The following is an 18,293-nucleotide window of genomic DNA, read 5'->3' as shown; positions in this document are numbered from 1 at the left end:
AGAGCATGAGAAACTGAAAAATCCTTGATTTAGGATAGTTGCTACTTCAGAATGACTAAATCATCAGTGTGTTATCAAAACTAAATCCAAAATACAGCAGTGTACCAGCTACTAGGAAGACAGTTACCTCTATCCCAGCTGAAACCAGGATACCTCTTGTATCTTGAACCGCTCTTTGCTTGTTATACCAGTGTTGTGATGCACTTCTAAGCATGAAGGAAGAGTAATTTGCCACTCTGTTGCCTGATATAAATTTCAGATATCTATTTGATCTCTGCAAATACCTCTGTACTTCTGTCTATCATGTTCTACATGGATAGGATACATGTACTATACTGTATCATGCTTCACCGATACACTCGTAAGTAGCTACAGCTTTACTTGTTTCTTTTTTAGGCATATGCATCAGGATGTGATATTGTGGTATTGGGGACTGACTTTGAAAGATTACAGATAATCCCTGGAGCAAAACATGGAAACATTCAAGTGGGATGTGTGGACTGTTCAATGCAACAGGGGAAGGTAGGCAAAGCAGTGTTTCTAATGTTTTAGCAATGTTAAGCACCTTCTCAAGAGCACGGATACTTACAGGTTAAGGCAAATAGACAAGACTGAATAATAAAGTGGCTGATTGCTTCCTGTCTTTATTTCTGGTAAGCAGCACAGTGAATGTGATACAGTAACCATAGGTAGGAGATTGCAGAGGATGTGTAAAGCTGCGCAGAAGATACAGACATGCACAGGGCTCCATAATGGAGACATCAAGATTTTGACTAAAAGATGATTAAGGTGGAAACAAAGATAACTTATTCATTATGGATTCACACTACTGGGCACGTCATCAGCATGCGTTGACATGTTGGTGCCTGACAGCAGATCAGTGCTTCCACAAAAATTACAGTCAGGTCATCCAGAAAAATGATGTTCCTTTCAAGCAATTAATAAAGGCTTAAAATTGTTTGTGGACAGGCTTGAATTCTCACATTTTCTTTCTCTTATGTAGGTAAACTGGATTAGAAACTTTGTATTTTAGACACTATTAAGTTTCAGGTGCTGTTTACAGAGGTCTGTCTTAATTGGTCAGTTGCAGTAAAAAAAGAAATATCCAGGTAACTCTCTACATTGGGATGTCATAGCGTGATTAAGCTATTCACCAGTTCAGTAGGAGCTGTATCTGGGTTCACACTGGCTCCTATGAGAGGGTGGTTTTACTTTCTTCCTTTTAAGCCTGTCCTAGTGAGGAGGTAGTGAGCCTTCTGCACATTACCACAAGCCTTATGAGTTGATGAGAGCTTTGATTTCATGTGTATGGAAACCAGTTCATGTTTATATGTGAAGTCTATGATGATGATCCCCAGCCAAACTCTGGTCCTGCTTTTTAATGTTTGTGTAATGAATTTTTGCAATGGTAGTGAAGGAATGTAGATGAAAATGAGGAAGTGTTCTCTTCTGTGTCTTTGGTACCTTGTAGCCATAAAGACTGCATGTATTTCTGCAATAGCTGCTATTAACTAGAAAGTTTTTTAGAGTTCACTGGCCATATATTAACAGATGGTGAAATAAGCATGCAGATCACATACCACAGTTAATCTTATAAAATTTTTCAGCAAATTTGCAAGGTCATCTTGACTGCATGATAGCAATTTTGTGTGCATTTAAATGACAAACTGTCCTTGAATTGTAAATTAACACATGAATATATCAAACTGTCAAACTAAGGAAGCTTTAGAATTTTTTAATTTCTTAAATAGGTAATTTTGATTCTGCAAGTTGATATTGTTTGCTGTTAGTGATTAGACTAGATGTATTTGCCGAGTGCTAAAATACTAGGCAGTGAATGGCTAGGAATCTGCTTACTGTCTGGACTTATCAATACATTTCCAGTTCACTGTTGGAAGGATGTTTTCTTCATACAGTTTCTTCATCAGTATTGACACACAGATTTCTCTTCAGTTTACCTCCAGATTCTTCTTTGCTGTTTAAAAATCTACAGGAAGAACCAGAATGCAAATAATGCAGCTTATTTAAGTTGCAATTTTGAACCTTTCTAAAAAGCATCCAGTTATAGTTTGTAGTTTAAAAGTTATGCACCTTTTAAATTTTTTACTTTATGGGGAGCTGCTATCAAGCATTTTCTCTACAGTATCTGGCCTTTACTCTCTTTGATGGATCTCCATCATTCTCCCTTTCAATGACAGAATTGATTTGTAAAAGAGTTATTTTCTAGTTATGAAATTGATGAGTTGAATTTTTCTCCATTCTTTCCCCTAAATCCAGTTCTGGTTTTTAGTTTCCCAATTTTCCAGTTGGGAGGTTACTTGGAAGTAGAAACAGGTTAGAAATTAATTTATGACCCACCTGTCTGGGGGCAACATGGCACCATTTTTTTTCTCTTCCTAGTGTAGTTTTGGAGATAAACTTGATTCTCTTCTTTAAGAATGAGGTGAGGGGAAAAAAATAGATGAGAATTTTTAATCATCCCAAGAAGGCGTGTATGTATATGTCTATATTTACATGTGTTAGTATGTGTATGTATATAAACTTTTAAAAAGTCTCCCATACATTTGCAAGGACTATTTTCACAAACAGGACAATTTAATCTTAGGCCACTGAACCCAGTCTCTTGCTTCTGGTTGTAGGCAAGTTGGTAATCAGCAATTTATTTGTAAGTGGGTACAGTACTTGATCTTCTCGCACACAGTGTAAGCTACAAGTCTCTTTCCACTTCTTCTAGAGAATATCAGAATCATGGCCAAAACTTTTAATGATAACCTGACAAAAGATTTAATTGTTTTCATGGTTTGGCTTATACAAATATCTAGCAGGGTACAAGAAAAAGGTTCTACCTTCAGTTCATTTGAAATGTTTAATCGAAGTTGTTTACATCATGGCCGGTGATTGCAGTGTTAAAATGTATTTAAAGTGTTTTCTTTATGGAACAAACTGTTTTTACTGATGTCAAAGAAAAATGGTAGGTACTAATTAAAATTATATTTAGTTTACATGCTAATAGGTTACCTATAGAAATTGGGAAGTAAAACCAGTAAGTCCTTTTTTTCAAGAGTGGAACCTACTAATTATTTTGAGTGTGAAAGCTCAGTTTTGAATCCAGGGTTTATAATTTCATGAACTATATTGCAGTGAGGCTTTTTTGTTTGTTTTTTAGTAGGCAGTCTGTGGGTTCTTTTCTAAGGAACAGGGAGTTCTGTTTTCTCCTATTTGATGGTGAGTGATAATGTAACTTACTATGAGTTACCCTTTGAATGTGAAAAATGTTGAGAGTTTCTATGCAATATGGAGGCCTGATGGGGAAAAACATAAGTGTATCAAGAAACTATTTGGATTGTACTAAAACTTCAGAATATGAGAACCTGATGCTGCCAGTTACGTTCCTACTTTGGACAAAGTGGTGAGGGTGGATGAAGTTGTTGCCCCAAGGAATGATGCTTCATTCTTATATGGCGGTGGAAGAATTGCAGAGTCATAGAATGATTTAGGTTGGAAGGGACCTCTAAAGATGATCTATTTAACCCTGCCCCCTCTGTTGTGGTTCAGGGATGTCTGTCACTAGATCTGGTTGCTTAAAGCCCCGTCCAGCCGGACCTTGAATATTTCCAGGGATGAGATTTCTTCAGCTTTGCTGGACAACCTGTTCCAGTGTCTCATCAGCCACATTGTAAAAAATTTCTTCCTCATATCTAATCTAAATCTGCATTACCCCTTGTCCTATCACTACATGCCCTGCTAAAAAGTCTTTCTCCGTCTTTCTGGTAAGTTCCCTTTAAGACTTCTCTGGACCCACTCTAATAGGTCTGTGTTTTTCTGATGCTCAGGATACCAGAGCTGGATGTAGTACTCCAGATGGGGTCTCATGGGAGTGGAGGAGTCATTCCTCTCGCCCTACTGGTCACCCTTGTTTTGATGCAGCCCAGGATACGGTTGGCTTTTTGGGCTGCAAGTGCACATTGCTGGCTCACATTCAGTATTTGTCCACCAGTACCCCCGAGTTGTTATCCATAGGGCTGTTCTCAATCCATTAATTTCCCTAGTCTGTACTGATACTGGGCATTGCCCTGACCTGTGAGCAGGACTTTGTGCTTGCCTTTGTTAAACTTCATGAGGTTCACATGGGCCCACTCCACAAGACTGTCAGGGTCCCTCTGGGTGGCATCCTTTCCCTCCAGCAAATCACCTGCACCATTCAGCTTGATGTTGTCTGCAGACATGCTGAGGGTGCACTCACTGTTGCTATCTGTCATTAGGAATGACTGTAACCTCTCTCTTACAACTCAGTAAATCTTCTCTGCATGTCTAATTTCTAATAACAGGACCTGGGACTACAGTAGACATTTGGTTGACATCTGGGTGATTATTGTGGTAGTCTGGGAAATCCTTAACATGCAAATTTGCATTATTCTCTTTGGTGGCATGCTGCTCAGCAAGGGCTAGTCTGAGTGGCTGTATTATTGTGGAGGTCTGTAGAAGCTTTCTGGGGGTAGCAGTTGCTCTGGACACTACTTGTTTAACACTTTGGCTTCATAATGTTAGTTTGTCTTAAAAACTCACTAAACAATGAAAAATGGAAGAACTGTCCTCACTTGGAAAAAAGGAAAAATCTAATGAATATGAGTTATATAAACTTCTTGCTGTTGGAGTATGGATGGAATTATGAGAATGAAAGAGTGAGGTGGTTAAAGAGAATTAGAGAGGGCAAATATTAGTCTGAGATGTAAGGAAGAAGCTTCTTCAGGCATTTTACAATTGTGACAAAATTATTCTTGGCATTTTTGGGTCAGGATGATGTGTAGGTCCTTAGTGTGATAAACTTATTGAAGTATCTGTTCTTTTTAACACAGACGGTTTCTCTTGGAAGCTATGGATCTGTGGATTTTAGGATCTGTATGGATCTATATGTTTGTACATCTATACATTTGTACAGATCATGTATATCTGCAATTAACAGATCTGTTAATAATAACTTAGATATGACAATTTAGTGCTTTTTTTTTTCTATAATGCTGTTGTGGCTGATATTGAAATCAAAATGTATTTTATAAAGTGCCTCTGACTTTCTTTAATGTTAAAGGAAAGCTGAATAATTTCACAAAAATAGGAAATTGATTATTACAGGATATCAGAACTGTATATAGGCTCCTTTTAACATCAAACATCACTTCAGAATGCAGGATGGCCGTTATGCATGACCTGTGCAAATGCTTTCATTTATGTAAATCTGTATTTCAGAGTGGTTTTAGGCAACATTGCCTTGTGATGGTTCTCTCAGGCCCTTTGCTTGGGATCTATAACATAAATTTGTCTTGTTTTGCCTTTTCTTAGCAAGTCTTTAAAACTTACTTTTATGTAGATAACTTGAGATAAAATATTCTTAATTTTGTCTTAATCCAAGTTTGGGTGGCTGAAGCCACTAATGGAATAAGACAAATATCCATTGAAGCTGACCATACTGCAACTTTTTCAAAGTATTTTATGTTAGCATTTAGTAATTCTTCTGTTTTGTGGTTCTTTGCATTGGCTGTTTAGTTTGTGTAGCTCGAGTCTTTTCAAAGTAACTTTTTATAATGTATCACATTCTCATGCCAGGGAAATCCATAAAAGTACCCTAAGTACCATGAGGTTAGTTCTGTTTCTGAGAACATGAACTCTTCAGACTCCTCTCAGTGTTTATAATGTAATGTGGAAAGGATAATAGATCTGATTTTTTTTTTAAGGAAAAAAATAAATGTTCATGTGCACCTGTATTTTCTGTAGTTCATCACAACTAATGTATAAATAAAGAATTGTATTTTTATTATTGTCAACACTGCTTCATGATTTTTGCTAGATGTTTGTTTTTCTGTTAACAAAAGGGAATATGTAAGTGAGCTTCAAATTTATCTACCATGAGGGTTAAATGTAGAATCAACAAGTTGCATTTTTTCTTGTTTATTCTGTAGCTTGTTTATTCTTCTCTCTGTGTTTATGTACATATAAATACAAATTGCTTTAGATTGCAGCTTCTTACGGAAAGGTGATTTGTATCTTTGAGCCAGTTAGCCTCTTGAAGCAGAACAGCAGTCATCATAATGTAAGTAATTAATCACTCGTTAATTAATTTACTCAGTTACAAAGTCTGATTCATTTTTCTGGTTTGCTTTAAAGTTGAAGATTGCTTTGATATCTTCCTTTAATGATAGAATAAAATTGAGACATAAGATGGTCTTTGGGAAGTGAAAATGGTAGGAAGAAGTCAGAGACATTTTTTGATATGTTTTTTAAAAAAACAGGTTTTACTATAATGCTTCATGTTACTGATTCATCTAACTCTACAATTCAGAACTGAAATATTCCAGAACCCAAAAAGATGCACATACCCCCATCCTCCAAAGATTATAGTTGTTATAAGAGGAATGACTTTTTGAACTATCCCGTGTAGCCTTTATGTCCTGATGTGCTTTACAATTCTTATTTTAATTTCGATTTATTAAATTGAATTCTCTTGGTCAAATCTGTAATAGTTTCAAAAAGTATGGCTTTCTTTAGAGTATCTGATTGAATGCTTGTACTTCACTGTTACAATGGTAAGAGCAGTATTCTCTTGGTAGCATCGCTTAGTTTCAGTGATGGTGGTTTAATGAACTAGTAGCCAGAATCTTCATTTCTAGCTAATAATACTGTTTAGAGCAAGTTATTTAACCGTGCTTCTTATATGGAGAAGATTACTCTTATAATTAGAAGCGTGAGAGTCTAATTAAAGTCAGTTTGATATGAGAGCTTTGACAGCAATTGCTCATGGAGCTTCTGTCTCCCTCTTCAGGGTCTTGGTCTCTCCGCTTGTATTAATAAATTGTTTATACAACCATATAATGGATTGCTTTCTTTGTACTAAGGAGCTCCATCATGTGATTCCTGGCTTTCCTGTTAAACCACTGGTATTTTATATATTAGTTAAATAGCTGACGTTGAATATATATGTATAGAAAGTAATTTATACTACTGGAAAGCAGTGCAATAAACTAATGGTAATAAACTAATGGTAGAATTCCTATGCTCATGTGAACTATTTAGAAGCACTGTGCTCTTTTCTGATAATTGGAATTGTTGAATCCATCCTGAATGTTTTTCTATACTAGTAAGCAGTACGCTTAACTTGAAACTTTGAAGTTAGTGTAGTAAGTTTAAGCAATAGAGGAAGCACTTTCCACCCATGATTTGCTTTCAGATATTTATAATTGAAGAAATACTCTGTTACTTCATTCTTGGAGTTAATAATTTCCAGCATATTTACGTGGTTGTGAGATTGTCTTCCATTTACTGGAATGTTCAGGATTTTAAAAAAAAAACCCAACCCCCCCCAACCCAGCAACTTCAGAAATGTCATTTAGATCATTATGCAGGTGCTACTTACTGTTTTCTACAAAACTTCTGAAAGATTTATTTATTTTGAAGTGATGATTACTTTAGAAATTTCTGGTTTTGTGAATTAGGAAAAAAATCCTGTTGGCTCATAATATTATCTCCAGTAATGATTTCAGTCTCTCTTATAAATCAAAGCATCAAAAGTTTGCAACCTATTTTGAAAAGAGACCAGAAAAATATTTTTTGAATTTAATCCTCAGCTTGTTCCAGTGAATGAAGTAATTATGCAAAATTGGAAGATAGTTGACTGTCTTACTGTTTATTGGAAAAAAAAAAGGAGGAAGTGTCATATATGTTATCTTGAGCTTATTGAAATCCTTTAATTCAACAATAGTACTGATATCAAGCACCAGGTGCATTTAGTGTATTTAATTTTTGATATACCTTTTCTTTTTTTAAAAAATAAAATCAGACTTTCCTTTAAAAAACATCTCAGATTCTGATGGCAATTTTACATAATACTGAATTTTTTTCAAGTTAAATTTTTAAAATAAGAAGTTAGATTAATGGAAAGCTCATTTGTTTGTCAGGATGAATCAATTTTTATTAGATAAGCAGTAATTTTATTTTAAACACATCCTTTATATAAGTTGGCAGCGCAGTGAATATGTGCTATTTCTATTATAAAAGGGAAAGGAAGCACTTTCATGCTCATGTTTGTGAATACTTGATTTCAGAAGTTACATTATCAGTGGCAGAAGAATGCTCAAATCTTACTGGAAGCCATGGCATGTAATCTAACATGGGATCCCACAGGTAAGAACAGAATAAAAGAAACACCTATCTATTTGATATTGTTACTGATTTTTTTTTAATTTAAATTTCACTGTTCACTGGGGACAAGGAAAAGATTTTTTTGTTTTGTCCAAGCAGGATAGAGAACACCAAAGTGGAGTGAAATCTACCTTTTGTCACTTGTAGGAAAACCAAAATATAACATGCATCTGTGTGGTCGTATTCAATTATCCTAATCTCAGCTGTATCTAATGTTTAAAAACATAGTATAAATCGTAAATATTTAATATGAAAGAGGGATGTCTACAGTAGCTCTAGGTGTTTCTTTTAGGGACTTTGAAAATTTGATTAATTTTCTCAGTTTGAACTGAAGGTGGTCAAATCAAAATGTTTTAAAATACGTAACAGTATCTTCTTGCAAGATTGACCCAATCTATATCCATGTAGGAGAATGTGTAAAAGGCAAACTGCTATTATAGTAACTTCGCTGTAGAAAAGGTGTTAAGATAATACCTGGCATGTTTTGTTCTGCAGTTTCAGCTTTGCAGAATGTTGTTTCTCTCTCTGTATAGAAGTCTGTATTTTGTTATGCGTTTTGTGGTTACATTGTTATAAATATTTGTTTTAGGCACTCGCCTTTTAACTGGTTCCAGTTGTCTTCAGCTTTGGTCCAATGTTCCTTTGGAAAACCCTTCTGACAATGACACTACTGAAAGAACAGATGTTGGGCTTGGAGAATGGAGGTGTATCTGGCAATGCAAGTAAGAAATACCTTTATACTTGCTAATTCATATGATTCAGGTGAAATACTTAGATTAGATCAGTGAAATCCTATTGTATGCTGTTATTTGAATATTATTGATATGTGATAAACTTGGATCACATTTCCCTTGAATATGTGACATTTCTTTCTTCCCACAGGATCAGTTGTAATTATTTTGGGGTAGTTTATGTTCTTAGGCAGTTCTTTGGTTATATTGAACACTAGTAAAATACTGAGGAAAGGCTGCTGTTGAGACAGTAGACTTTATTCCTTGTACAATAAGTAAGGTGAAAGCCACATATTTGAAAATTACTGTGCTTGCAGGACTCATTAAAGTAAACTTCCTTCTATGTTCAATACACTGCACTTTTCTTTCCTTTTGCACATCTGTCCCCTTTCATACACCTTTTACTTTTCTGTGTTTATTCTTGAGTATTTGGTAGCCATGCAAAGATGGTTGCATTTTGTTTTACTGCATCTCTGAATGCTGATCATATATTCAGGTTGATTTTAATCTTTGTGTATTAGTACCTTCAGAAGAGTTTTTGTTTAGTACTTCAGTTTATAAGACAATTTAAATCATGGTCCTTCCTGATGTGGGAAGACTTTTCCAATGCATCAAGTCTCCCAAAGGGGCTGGCTGGGGAGGACCAACCTGAAATTCTTCTTTATGAAGTACTTAACGTTGATTGAGTAGTTCCCTGGATGTACCTGAAGATAATCCTTTTTTAATCCTTCAGTTCTTCCTTTGTCTTTGTACTCTCTAACTTCTGTCAAGAATGTATTTTAAATCCCAAGATCATCCAAATGACAACTGAAAAAATTTCCTTTGAATGTGATGAACTTTCTAAATAAAAGAAGTTGAAGACTTGCACAATTTGAGGCATCTTTGGATCCTTATGTCTTGGCCTCATAGGAGGAGTCAGCCTGTAGATAGAATTCAATGGTTTTAGAATCTGGGCTTGTTGTAACAGTAGTCAAGATCGTACAGGTACTGCTTTTCCTTTGTTCCTTCAGTAATATGTTTTGCATTTGTATCATAAATCTTACAGAAGTCTTCATAGTTCTTCACCTGTTTCCCTCTTCTAAACTCCTTTGTGGATGAGAGCAAGCTGAGTATTATGTGCTTGAATAACTGTGTCCTAGAAGTGACCAACAGAACTTGCTTTGCTCGTTCACCTGTTATGCCTGTATGTCTTCTGGCATTTGTACTTTGTTTAGGTTTAGAATAGGTTTTTCTTATGGAGAAATTTGCAAGATAGAGATGTTGCAATACTGCCTTTTGGCAGAATAATTTTTAATGTCTGAAAGAGGCATTTCCAAATGTCTCCAAATGTATTGACCTAACTAGGAGAATGTTGCTTAAACCTAGGTGGAAATCGACTTTCCTTTGATGTGCCACTTTTGTAATTGACTTGCTGTTGTTACTGCATATACTAAATGCATCATGCCTTTGTTGACCTGATAACTTAATCCTTTCTGAAAGTCAGGCTTTAGAACTTGTTATACATGTCTAATAAATTCAAGATGAAAGTGTATGCTGTACTTGTGCTGCACTTGTATGTTCTTGTTGCCATTAATAAGCCTGTCATGTCACTTTGGCAGTAGCTTGATGCTTTAAAACCTCTAAAAGCAACTAATTTATTAGTGTTTCCAATGAAAGCAGAACACAGCAAAAATGAACCACATACTTAGGTTTAGATTATTTTGGTGTGGCATCTTTTATCCGTGTGACTGTTAATGTAAAAACTACTTTCAGATACTTCATGGTTATTTTTACACTTTTTTTGTTTTCTTGAGTTACAGCTGTAAGGAGTATGAGAAATGGAGGTGCCTTTCAGATTAATCGGAAGGTAATATGAGGCAGCAGAAATCAATTTGAAATCCACATGATTTTGAAGTGGAAGTAGAGCATATCTGCATACAGTTTAGTCTGTTAGCTGCTGTTCTACGGTGTTTTGGAATATTGGATATTGTAGCACACTCAGCTACAGCTTTTTGGTTTTCTGTGTTTCCTGTGTGACCACAGCCAGGTGTTGCACACAAGTTTAACAAAGTCCAGAAAGACTAGGAGGTAAAGCTTAAGTTGTTTCACGCAATTCAATGGACACTTGCACATAAGAATTGAAACACTTCCTTGAGTTCAAGGGGAAAAAAACTTTTTGGAGTTCTGAAAAAGTTCTTACAACTTAATTTCTATTTTTAACTGTCTTTATTTTGTAGAACTGCTTCTCAAGTTTCATTAATGAAATTCTCACCAGATGGAGAGTTTTTTGCTACTGCTGGAAAGGTAAGCATTTTTTTTTCCCAATGTTCTGTACTAATTCAGATAAGCTGTTAAAGTAGACAAACCAAAACCATGCTCTTTTTTCTTGTAAAGCATTTTAATGAAAAATTTTTTATATTTTTGCATAGTATTTCCAGTAATCCCTATGTACATCGTTACATTTTGGTTAATAAGAATTTGGGAGAAGGGTAGTTCAGGGGGGAACCCGACAAATATGCACTGCTGACTGTTTTAAAATAGCTATTTTTACTCAGTGCTGAATTATAAGACATCAGAAAGAGAAGAGTTTCATGTAAGGGAGAAGATCTGTGAATCAACTCACTGCTGGATATCTTTAGTGAGGAAATATATTCAGTATTTCAATATTGTCATGACACCGTTAGTCAAAAATAACTTTTCAGTATCTTCTTGTGTAAATGTATCTGCATGCCCATTTGTGTATGTAGAAATGAATTCGCATTCTATTCCACAGGTGTATTTGCACGAAGTTAATGTCAGTGTTTGTGGCCAGTCTTAACAGATTGGTCTGTGTGCTCAGCATTGAGTGGTTTATCAGCAAAAGCTGATGAAACTCTGTAGCAAAATAAGCAAAAAAAATAAAGCAAAATGTCGCAGTCATATCTTTTCACTTCCTGAAGCAGTAACAAACTAAATTTTGTGTTACAAAACTTGTTGTTCAGGTTGGTAAGGGAATAATATCCTAACAAGTCAAAGCAGAAGAAAAGGAAGATAATATAGAGGATGCAGTGAAAAATTGTGACAAATCCATATAAGAATTTGTATTACTTGTTAAAAGATGTGAAATGAGTAGTTGTGTTCTGGAAGTAATACTGTTGTCTTTATTTGAGGGGAGAGTGACACTGAAATTGTTGAAGTAGTTCTGGTAATTCTCACCTTGTGAGAATTTGCAGAATTACCAAGGTAGATTGAGGAGGGAAAAAAATGTTTCTAGATTACTGTTTTTAAAAATGAAATGGAAAACTGAAGAGTATAAGCAGTTTTAACAAATATTAACAGATGCAAGTAGGCCTCAAGTTTGTGTTACACACTAAAGAACCTAGCAGAAACTGCAGAATTATTAAAAAGTAAAAAAAATGCTAGTACATAAGGTTCACTGTGACAATGCAATTGCTGACATTAGTGAAATCATGGTGTAAGTGTCACAGAATCCAGAGCAGTATTAACCTGACAGAAGGAGTTTCAGATTTAAGAATTTCTGAAAGACATTTGTACAGTTTGGTCTACTCTCAGAAGCATGAATGAAAAATTAGTATGTACACAGAAATACTGGTTGAGCAAATGTTTGACTTAGTAGTGGTACGTGGAACTTTGCTGTTGCTGTTTGGATTATAATTTCTCTTAATACCTGCTTGAAGCACAAAGATTCAAGGATGGTTTACAGGTGTTTGTTTTTTCCTGAAAAGCTTGCCATTTCAAATTGTTACGCTTACTTAGAAGACTTTAAGGCATTTGCTGTCTTTAAGGAAGAGACAAAGATGTAACAAATCTGTAAAATAATCTAGCTTTATTTTTCTAGATAAACTGTATTTCAGTTGACTAGTTTGCAACACATGAAGTGAAATACTAGACTTTCTTGATGATAAACTATACTCTGTATAATAGCAATGCAACAAGTTCTCATCCATTTCTATTTTGCTTATTTGGGATGTCTTATTGCTTCCTATATATTCTGTGATGTCTTTAGCCAGTTACTGAAAGGAGAGTTATTCCAGTCATGTTTATGATAACTATGATTTATTATTACTTTAAAATTGTTTGAGTACAGCTTTTATTAAAAAAAAGTTGTCATTGTTGGCAATATATACCATTGTATGTATTTCAGTATGCTTTTTTTGGTGGGTAGGAGTTAATGTTTATTTTAGAAGTCAAGTTTTATGAGTTCCAGTGTTATCATAAGATTGAATTGTGGAAAAATAAATTAAACTCCAGTTAGCTTCTATATGGGCAATATCCTTGCAGAGTTTTTGTCTGGAATGTCTTATATCTTGTTGTCTTATCTTACATTATAAAATCATGTAAAGCACAATGACTAAACAAGTAAGAATATATAGAAAAAATTGCTAGATAGGAAAATTATTAATGGATTTTTTTTACCATAAATGACTAATTTAATTACCTGCCTGCAGAATCTTTAAAATTAATCTTTGTTTCTGTGTCATCTTTCTTTCTTTAATTTTTTTATGAGAGAAGATGCTGTTCAGCAAAACTCAAGCCCCTGCTCCCCCAATAGGGTCATGTTGCGCATACCAAAGTTAATACAATAGTTCAGTACCATTCATATTTAATAGTTGATCAACAGCTTGTGAATCTAGATCCAGATTAATTTATCGGCTTCTTAAAGGCATAAGGACAAGGACACTAGGAACATGTTTTTTTCAATTTCTGTATGTGCATATCTAAGACAAGCAAGCTGAGCAGTACTGAGCTTGATTTTTGAGATGTCTTTGACCTTTGTTTGTATTCCTAATACTTAAATTTGTGTGTGTAGGTTTTGAGGGTTTTCTTTCAAAGTATAATTAGTTGTATTAACATTTGATTACCAGCTCAAGCCAGTACAGATTGCATTTTTTGTGATTAAAAATGGGCAGGTAATCAGAAGAAGAATAATTAAATTCAAGTTAGCAATGGCAAGAGAGATTAAAAGAAATCTCTGCTACCATGTTTTCTTCAAGATCAGGTTCTGAAGTTCTATTTACTGAACTGACTTGCAATCATCAGAAAAATATTTTACTTAAAAGAAAAACAAAACTGCAGGAGATATACCCAGAAGTACTTGAAGTTCATCATATTCTTATGCAAGGGAGTCTTACTTACTCTCACTTTTTTCTTTCCCCAGGATGATTGTCTTGTGAAAGTGTGGTATAGTACAGACAGTTGGCGATCAGCTGTAACACCACCTGGGTCAAGTACAGAAAAACAAGCAAAAGAAATTGATTATTCATTTGTTTATTTGGCTCATCCTCGATCAGTAAATGCATTTTCATGGAGAAAGACCAGTAAATTCATGCCACGGTCAGTAGTTCTAACAACCTGAGGTTTGGAAATTGCTGAAAATACCCCTAACTGTACAGACTTTGGAGCTGTACAGTCAACAGCCATACAAGTTGTACAGCTTGCTTCAGTTAATAATTGAGTTTGCACACTTTGTATATTGTGTTTGTTTGTATAATTCTACACACTCCTGAGAGGATGGTAAGCATCCTTTTACCTGGGAAGATAGAAGGGGAGTCCCACAGGCTGTGTTAGAGATTTAATTAAATATAAAATCAGCTCTTGCAAAATTGCCTCTCTTTGCATCTTTTTGATTGCACTGTCTTAAATGACCATGCATTTCATCCCAGCTTGTTCCTGTCTTTCTGTCTTAAGGGAATCAGAGCAATTCAGAAGTCCTGTCACTTTGTCATCTTTTCAAACATTAAGATTTTTTGGTGTGTTTTTATTTTTCTACGTATTACAAAACTAGACCTGTCAGAAACAATATTTGGAAATTGAATTGAATTAAAATAATAATATGAAAGTGATATTTTGGGGTTGATATTTTTGAGTGTTCTGATGATTCCTAAATGACCTGTTCCTAGTTTTCACCAGTAATTACTATCTCAAACTGAAGTAGTTTTAGCAATTTTATGCCCTGCAACCTTCTTTTTGCCATGTTATTTCAAATAGTAATCATTTGAATTCTGCATACCTTTGTGTGTTTGAACAAGCTTATGCTTTCTTTTTTACCAACCTTTAAGTAGAAAATCTTCACAAACCCATTACAGTAGTCCTTAAATCAGTTTTGAAAATCCACCAACTTCATGATGCCTAAAGGAGTTTGCTGCTGGACAGTCCAGTCAGATGATCCATATAGATTTCGAGTCTTAGCTACAACAAAATTGTGAACTTAGATGAACTGGAAACCTGATGTTCTGCGTAGTTTGTTTCAGTGTCTAGTTTAGGTTAATTGGATTATTTGGATATATATGTAACACAAATTGCATTTGGAAAAATGGTGATTAAGAAAAGTTTGTTGTTAAGTTGGCTGTTGTATTCCTGGTATTATCTTGGTTTCTGTGTTTTGGATATATAATTAAGTGCTATATAGCAGTAAGACTTGGGGAAATGAGGACAGATATCCAGAATATAATTAGCTTTATGTGAAGGACTTTAAAAAGCATAAATTCTGCTATATCAGTTATGACTAATTCTGAAACCTGAAATCCATGATTTGGTGTTGCACAGTGGTGTAATGAAGTTTTCAAGTATATGAGCATAAAATTACTTCATAGATATAAAAGCCTTTCATACAAAATTTGTTTTCCTGTGAATGTAACTTAAATATACGAAAAGTTACTTGGTGCAATTCCAAAAATTGATAATGGAAAACTTGCTTTATTTTGATACTGTGTGACAGCAAGCAGCTTCTTCACACCTTACATTTTCTTTCATTAGTGGTGCTGTCTGCAATGTACTCCTGACTTGCTGTAAGGATAATGTTTGTCGTCTCTGGGCAGAGACTTTGTTACCCAATGACAGTCTGTTGTATGGTGGGGGATACAAGAATTGGAGCAAGGCAGTGAACTTCACAAATAGCTTCAAGAGAAACGCTTCAAGTAAGGAAAAAGTGCAAAATGCTTTAGAGGTAAGAAAAATTGCAGTGAGAATAAACACCTGTACATATACATAATTTTAGACAGGATTGTAATGAGTAACTTGAACATGTATCATAAGCTGAAATGTTTATAACATAGATGCCCATAAAATGGTATAAAAGAGTGAATTTACATTAAATGTTCCTTAGGAGGGCTAAGCCTACAGCTGTCCTACTAAGCTTTCACATTAGAAGATACACTGTTCTTACATTACTATTACTGTTTTGCTCTGGTGACAGAAGCAGGGTGCTTTGCAGTATCTTAGAGGGCTAGTGTGATGGTTTGAGCCCAGAGGGCAACTGAGCACCATGCAACTGCTCACTTCCCTTTAGGAATGGGAAGGAGAAAATAAAACAAAAGGCTTTGGAGTCAAGATAAGAACAGGGAGAGATGACTCACTTGTGGTCACAGGAAAAGACAGGCTCACTAGGGGAAGAAAAAGAACCAATTTAATTCCAACATAACAGAGTAGAACAGTGAGAAGTATAACCACACTTTAAAAGACACTCCCCCCACCCCTCCCTTCTTCCTAGGCTCAGCTTTGTTCCCAGTTTCTTGACCTCTTCCTTGCCAGCAGTGTGAGGTCAGGGAATAGGAGTTGCAATCAGTTAATCACCTGTTGTTTTCTGCCACTCGTTCCTCCTCAGGGGGAGAACTCACACTCTTCCCTTGCTCCATTGTGGTGTCCCTCTCACAGGAGGCAGCCTTCCACAAACTTTCTCTTGCACAAGTCCCTCTAGTGGGCTGCAGGTCTTCACAAATGGCTCCAGTGTGGGTCCCTCCTGTGTGTTGCAAATATCCCAGTGGTGAACTACACCAGCATGGGCTTCCTTCAGAGTCCCAGCCTTCTTTGGGTGCAGCCACCTGCTCTGGCGTGGGGTTCTCTGTGGGCTGCAGGTGGGCATCTGCTTCATTGGTGACCTCTGTGGGTGCAGGGGCACAGTCTGCCCTCTCACCATGGGCTGTGAGGGAGTCTCTGCTCTGGTGTACCTCTTCCCTTGCCTCCTCTTCCACTGATCTTGGTGTTTGCAGAGGTTTCTCACGGAGAACTCTTCCTTACAATTCCCAACTCCTCCTTCCAGGTTCCCGTTCTTAAATATGTTACTGCAGAGGTGCAGCCACTTGGCTAATTGGCTCGGCCTTGGTGCAGAGGTGAATCCAACTTAAATCCAGGGGAGCTTTGAGAAGGTTTTCACAGGGGCCACTACAGTGGCCCCCTCCCCACTACTAAAACCTGTGCTGCGCTCCCAATCCCAACACCTCTAGGAACAGTATGGAGCATGTACTGCATGTAGGTTGTGTGTAATCCATTAATGGTATTGCCTTAAAACGTATGGTAGGGCTCACTTGATATCTCTGAAGTTGTGGGATGTTCTTTAGCTTCTGCAACTGGAAAAACAGTGATAATATGGAGGGAAGAAAGATAGCCTTTGTTGCTTTACTGCTGTAGTCCTGAAGTAGAGCAGACTCCGCATTGTATCTCCAAGGCAAATGACTGTTATTGGATAGTGTTTTCTAACTGATGGGAAGCAGGGGGAAGGTGAAGCATTAGTGGCCTCCTACAAAACTATGTAGAGAGTATGTGGGCATTATGCTTTTATCTTAATGGAGTGATATATTTAGCATGTGCTTTTTAAGCACATGGGGCATAGATAAAAACTAAGGTTGAAAGGCACAACACAGCAAAGAAGAAATATTCAAAGTGGGGAGGGGAAATTAAGTTGGAGGTAGTTCTGTGTTTGTGTTGAAAATAAGAGACAATGTTAGAGATCAGAAATTACAATTATGTAAAAATTGAGTAAAAACTTATTTTACATGAGCTTGCTGTGGTAAGATGCAAAGGATAACAAGTGAAAAGGAATGCCAAGAATGTAATACCATCCTTAATAAAAATTGTGTACCACCTTCTACCTTTTGGTGCCTGTATAGATAACTATAGCACAATGCACTTGAACTGTGCAGTATGTGGAGTGAGACATTTTAATACTGGCATAGTCAGTCTTAAAAATGGAATATACTTTTTCCTTGGAAACATTTGCATAAAGGGAGGAAGACCTTAAAACTCATTGGGCCCTTATGATGGGAGTGGTAATACTGATCTAATCAGATGCAAAGTACTGATCCAGTTTTTCAGTCCCTGAGTTAAAACTCAGATTTGAAGCTTTGTTCAGAATCTTGAATAAGCATGGTGTATGTTTATGAAACAATAGTATTTTTTGTTGAAGTATGAAAACTGTAGGAACATTGTCTGCACACTGGAATATGAAGCAGTTACTATGTCAAGGTACTGTATAGGCCATCATAAATGAGACACTGTTATCTCTATTGCAGGCACAACCTGAACAGTGTAATTTTTGAAAGAAATGCCATGGATGCTTTAAAGTAACTTTTTAACTGGAAAAATTTCATTCACTATTACCTAGAAAACCACTTACAG

At 35.9% G+C, this 18,293-nt stretch overlaps 1 protein-coding gene across 5 annotated transcripts in view; it reads left to right on the top strand.

The window, feature by feature from the left end:
* The first annotated feature begins 401 nt into the window (after positions 1-401).
* Positions 402-18,293, top strand: part of DMXL1 (Dmx like 1) — a 75,426-nt gene continuing 57,534 nt past the window's right edge. For all 5 annotated transcript variants that reach the window (XM_026865280.1, XM_026865282.1, XM_026865283.1 and 2 more), the window contains exons 1-7: positions 402-522; positions 6,008-6,085; positions 8,094-8,172; positions 8,780-8,912; positions 11,138-11,204; positions 14,059-14,234; positions 15,657-15,846. In XM_026865280.1, the coding sequence (XP_026721081.1) occupies positions 508-522; positions 6,008-6,085; positions 8,094-8,172; positions 8,780-8,912; positions 11,138-11,204; positions 14,059-14,234; positions 15,657-15,846 (738 nt within the window). In that variant the 5' untranslated portion in view covers positions 402-507. The remainder of the gene's footprint in view (positions 523-6,007; positions 6,086-8,093; positions 8,173-8,779; positions 8,913-11,137; positions 11,205-14,058; positions 14,235-15,656; positions 15,847-18,293) is intronic.

The sequence above is a fragment of the Athene cunicularia genome (genome assembly GCF_003259725.1).
Source record: "Athene cunicularia isolate RWA chromosome Z unlocalized genomic scaffold, athCun1 chrZ_part1, whole genome shotgun sequence".
Classification (NCBI taxonomy): domain Eukaryota; kingdom Metazoa; phylum Chordata; class Aves; order Strigiformes; family Strigidae; genus Athene; species Athene cunicularia.
Note: the sequence above shows the minus strand (reverse complement) of the source record. Positions and strands in the feature narration are given on the sequence as shown.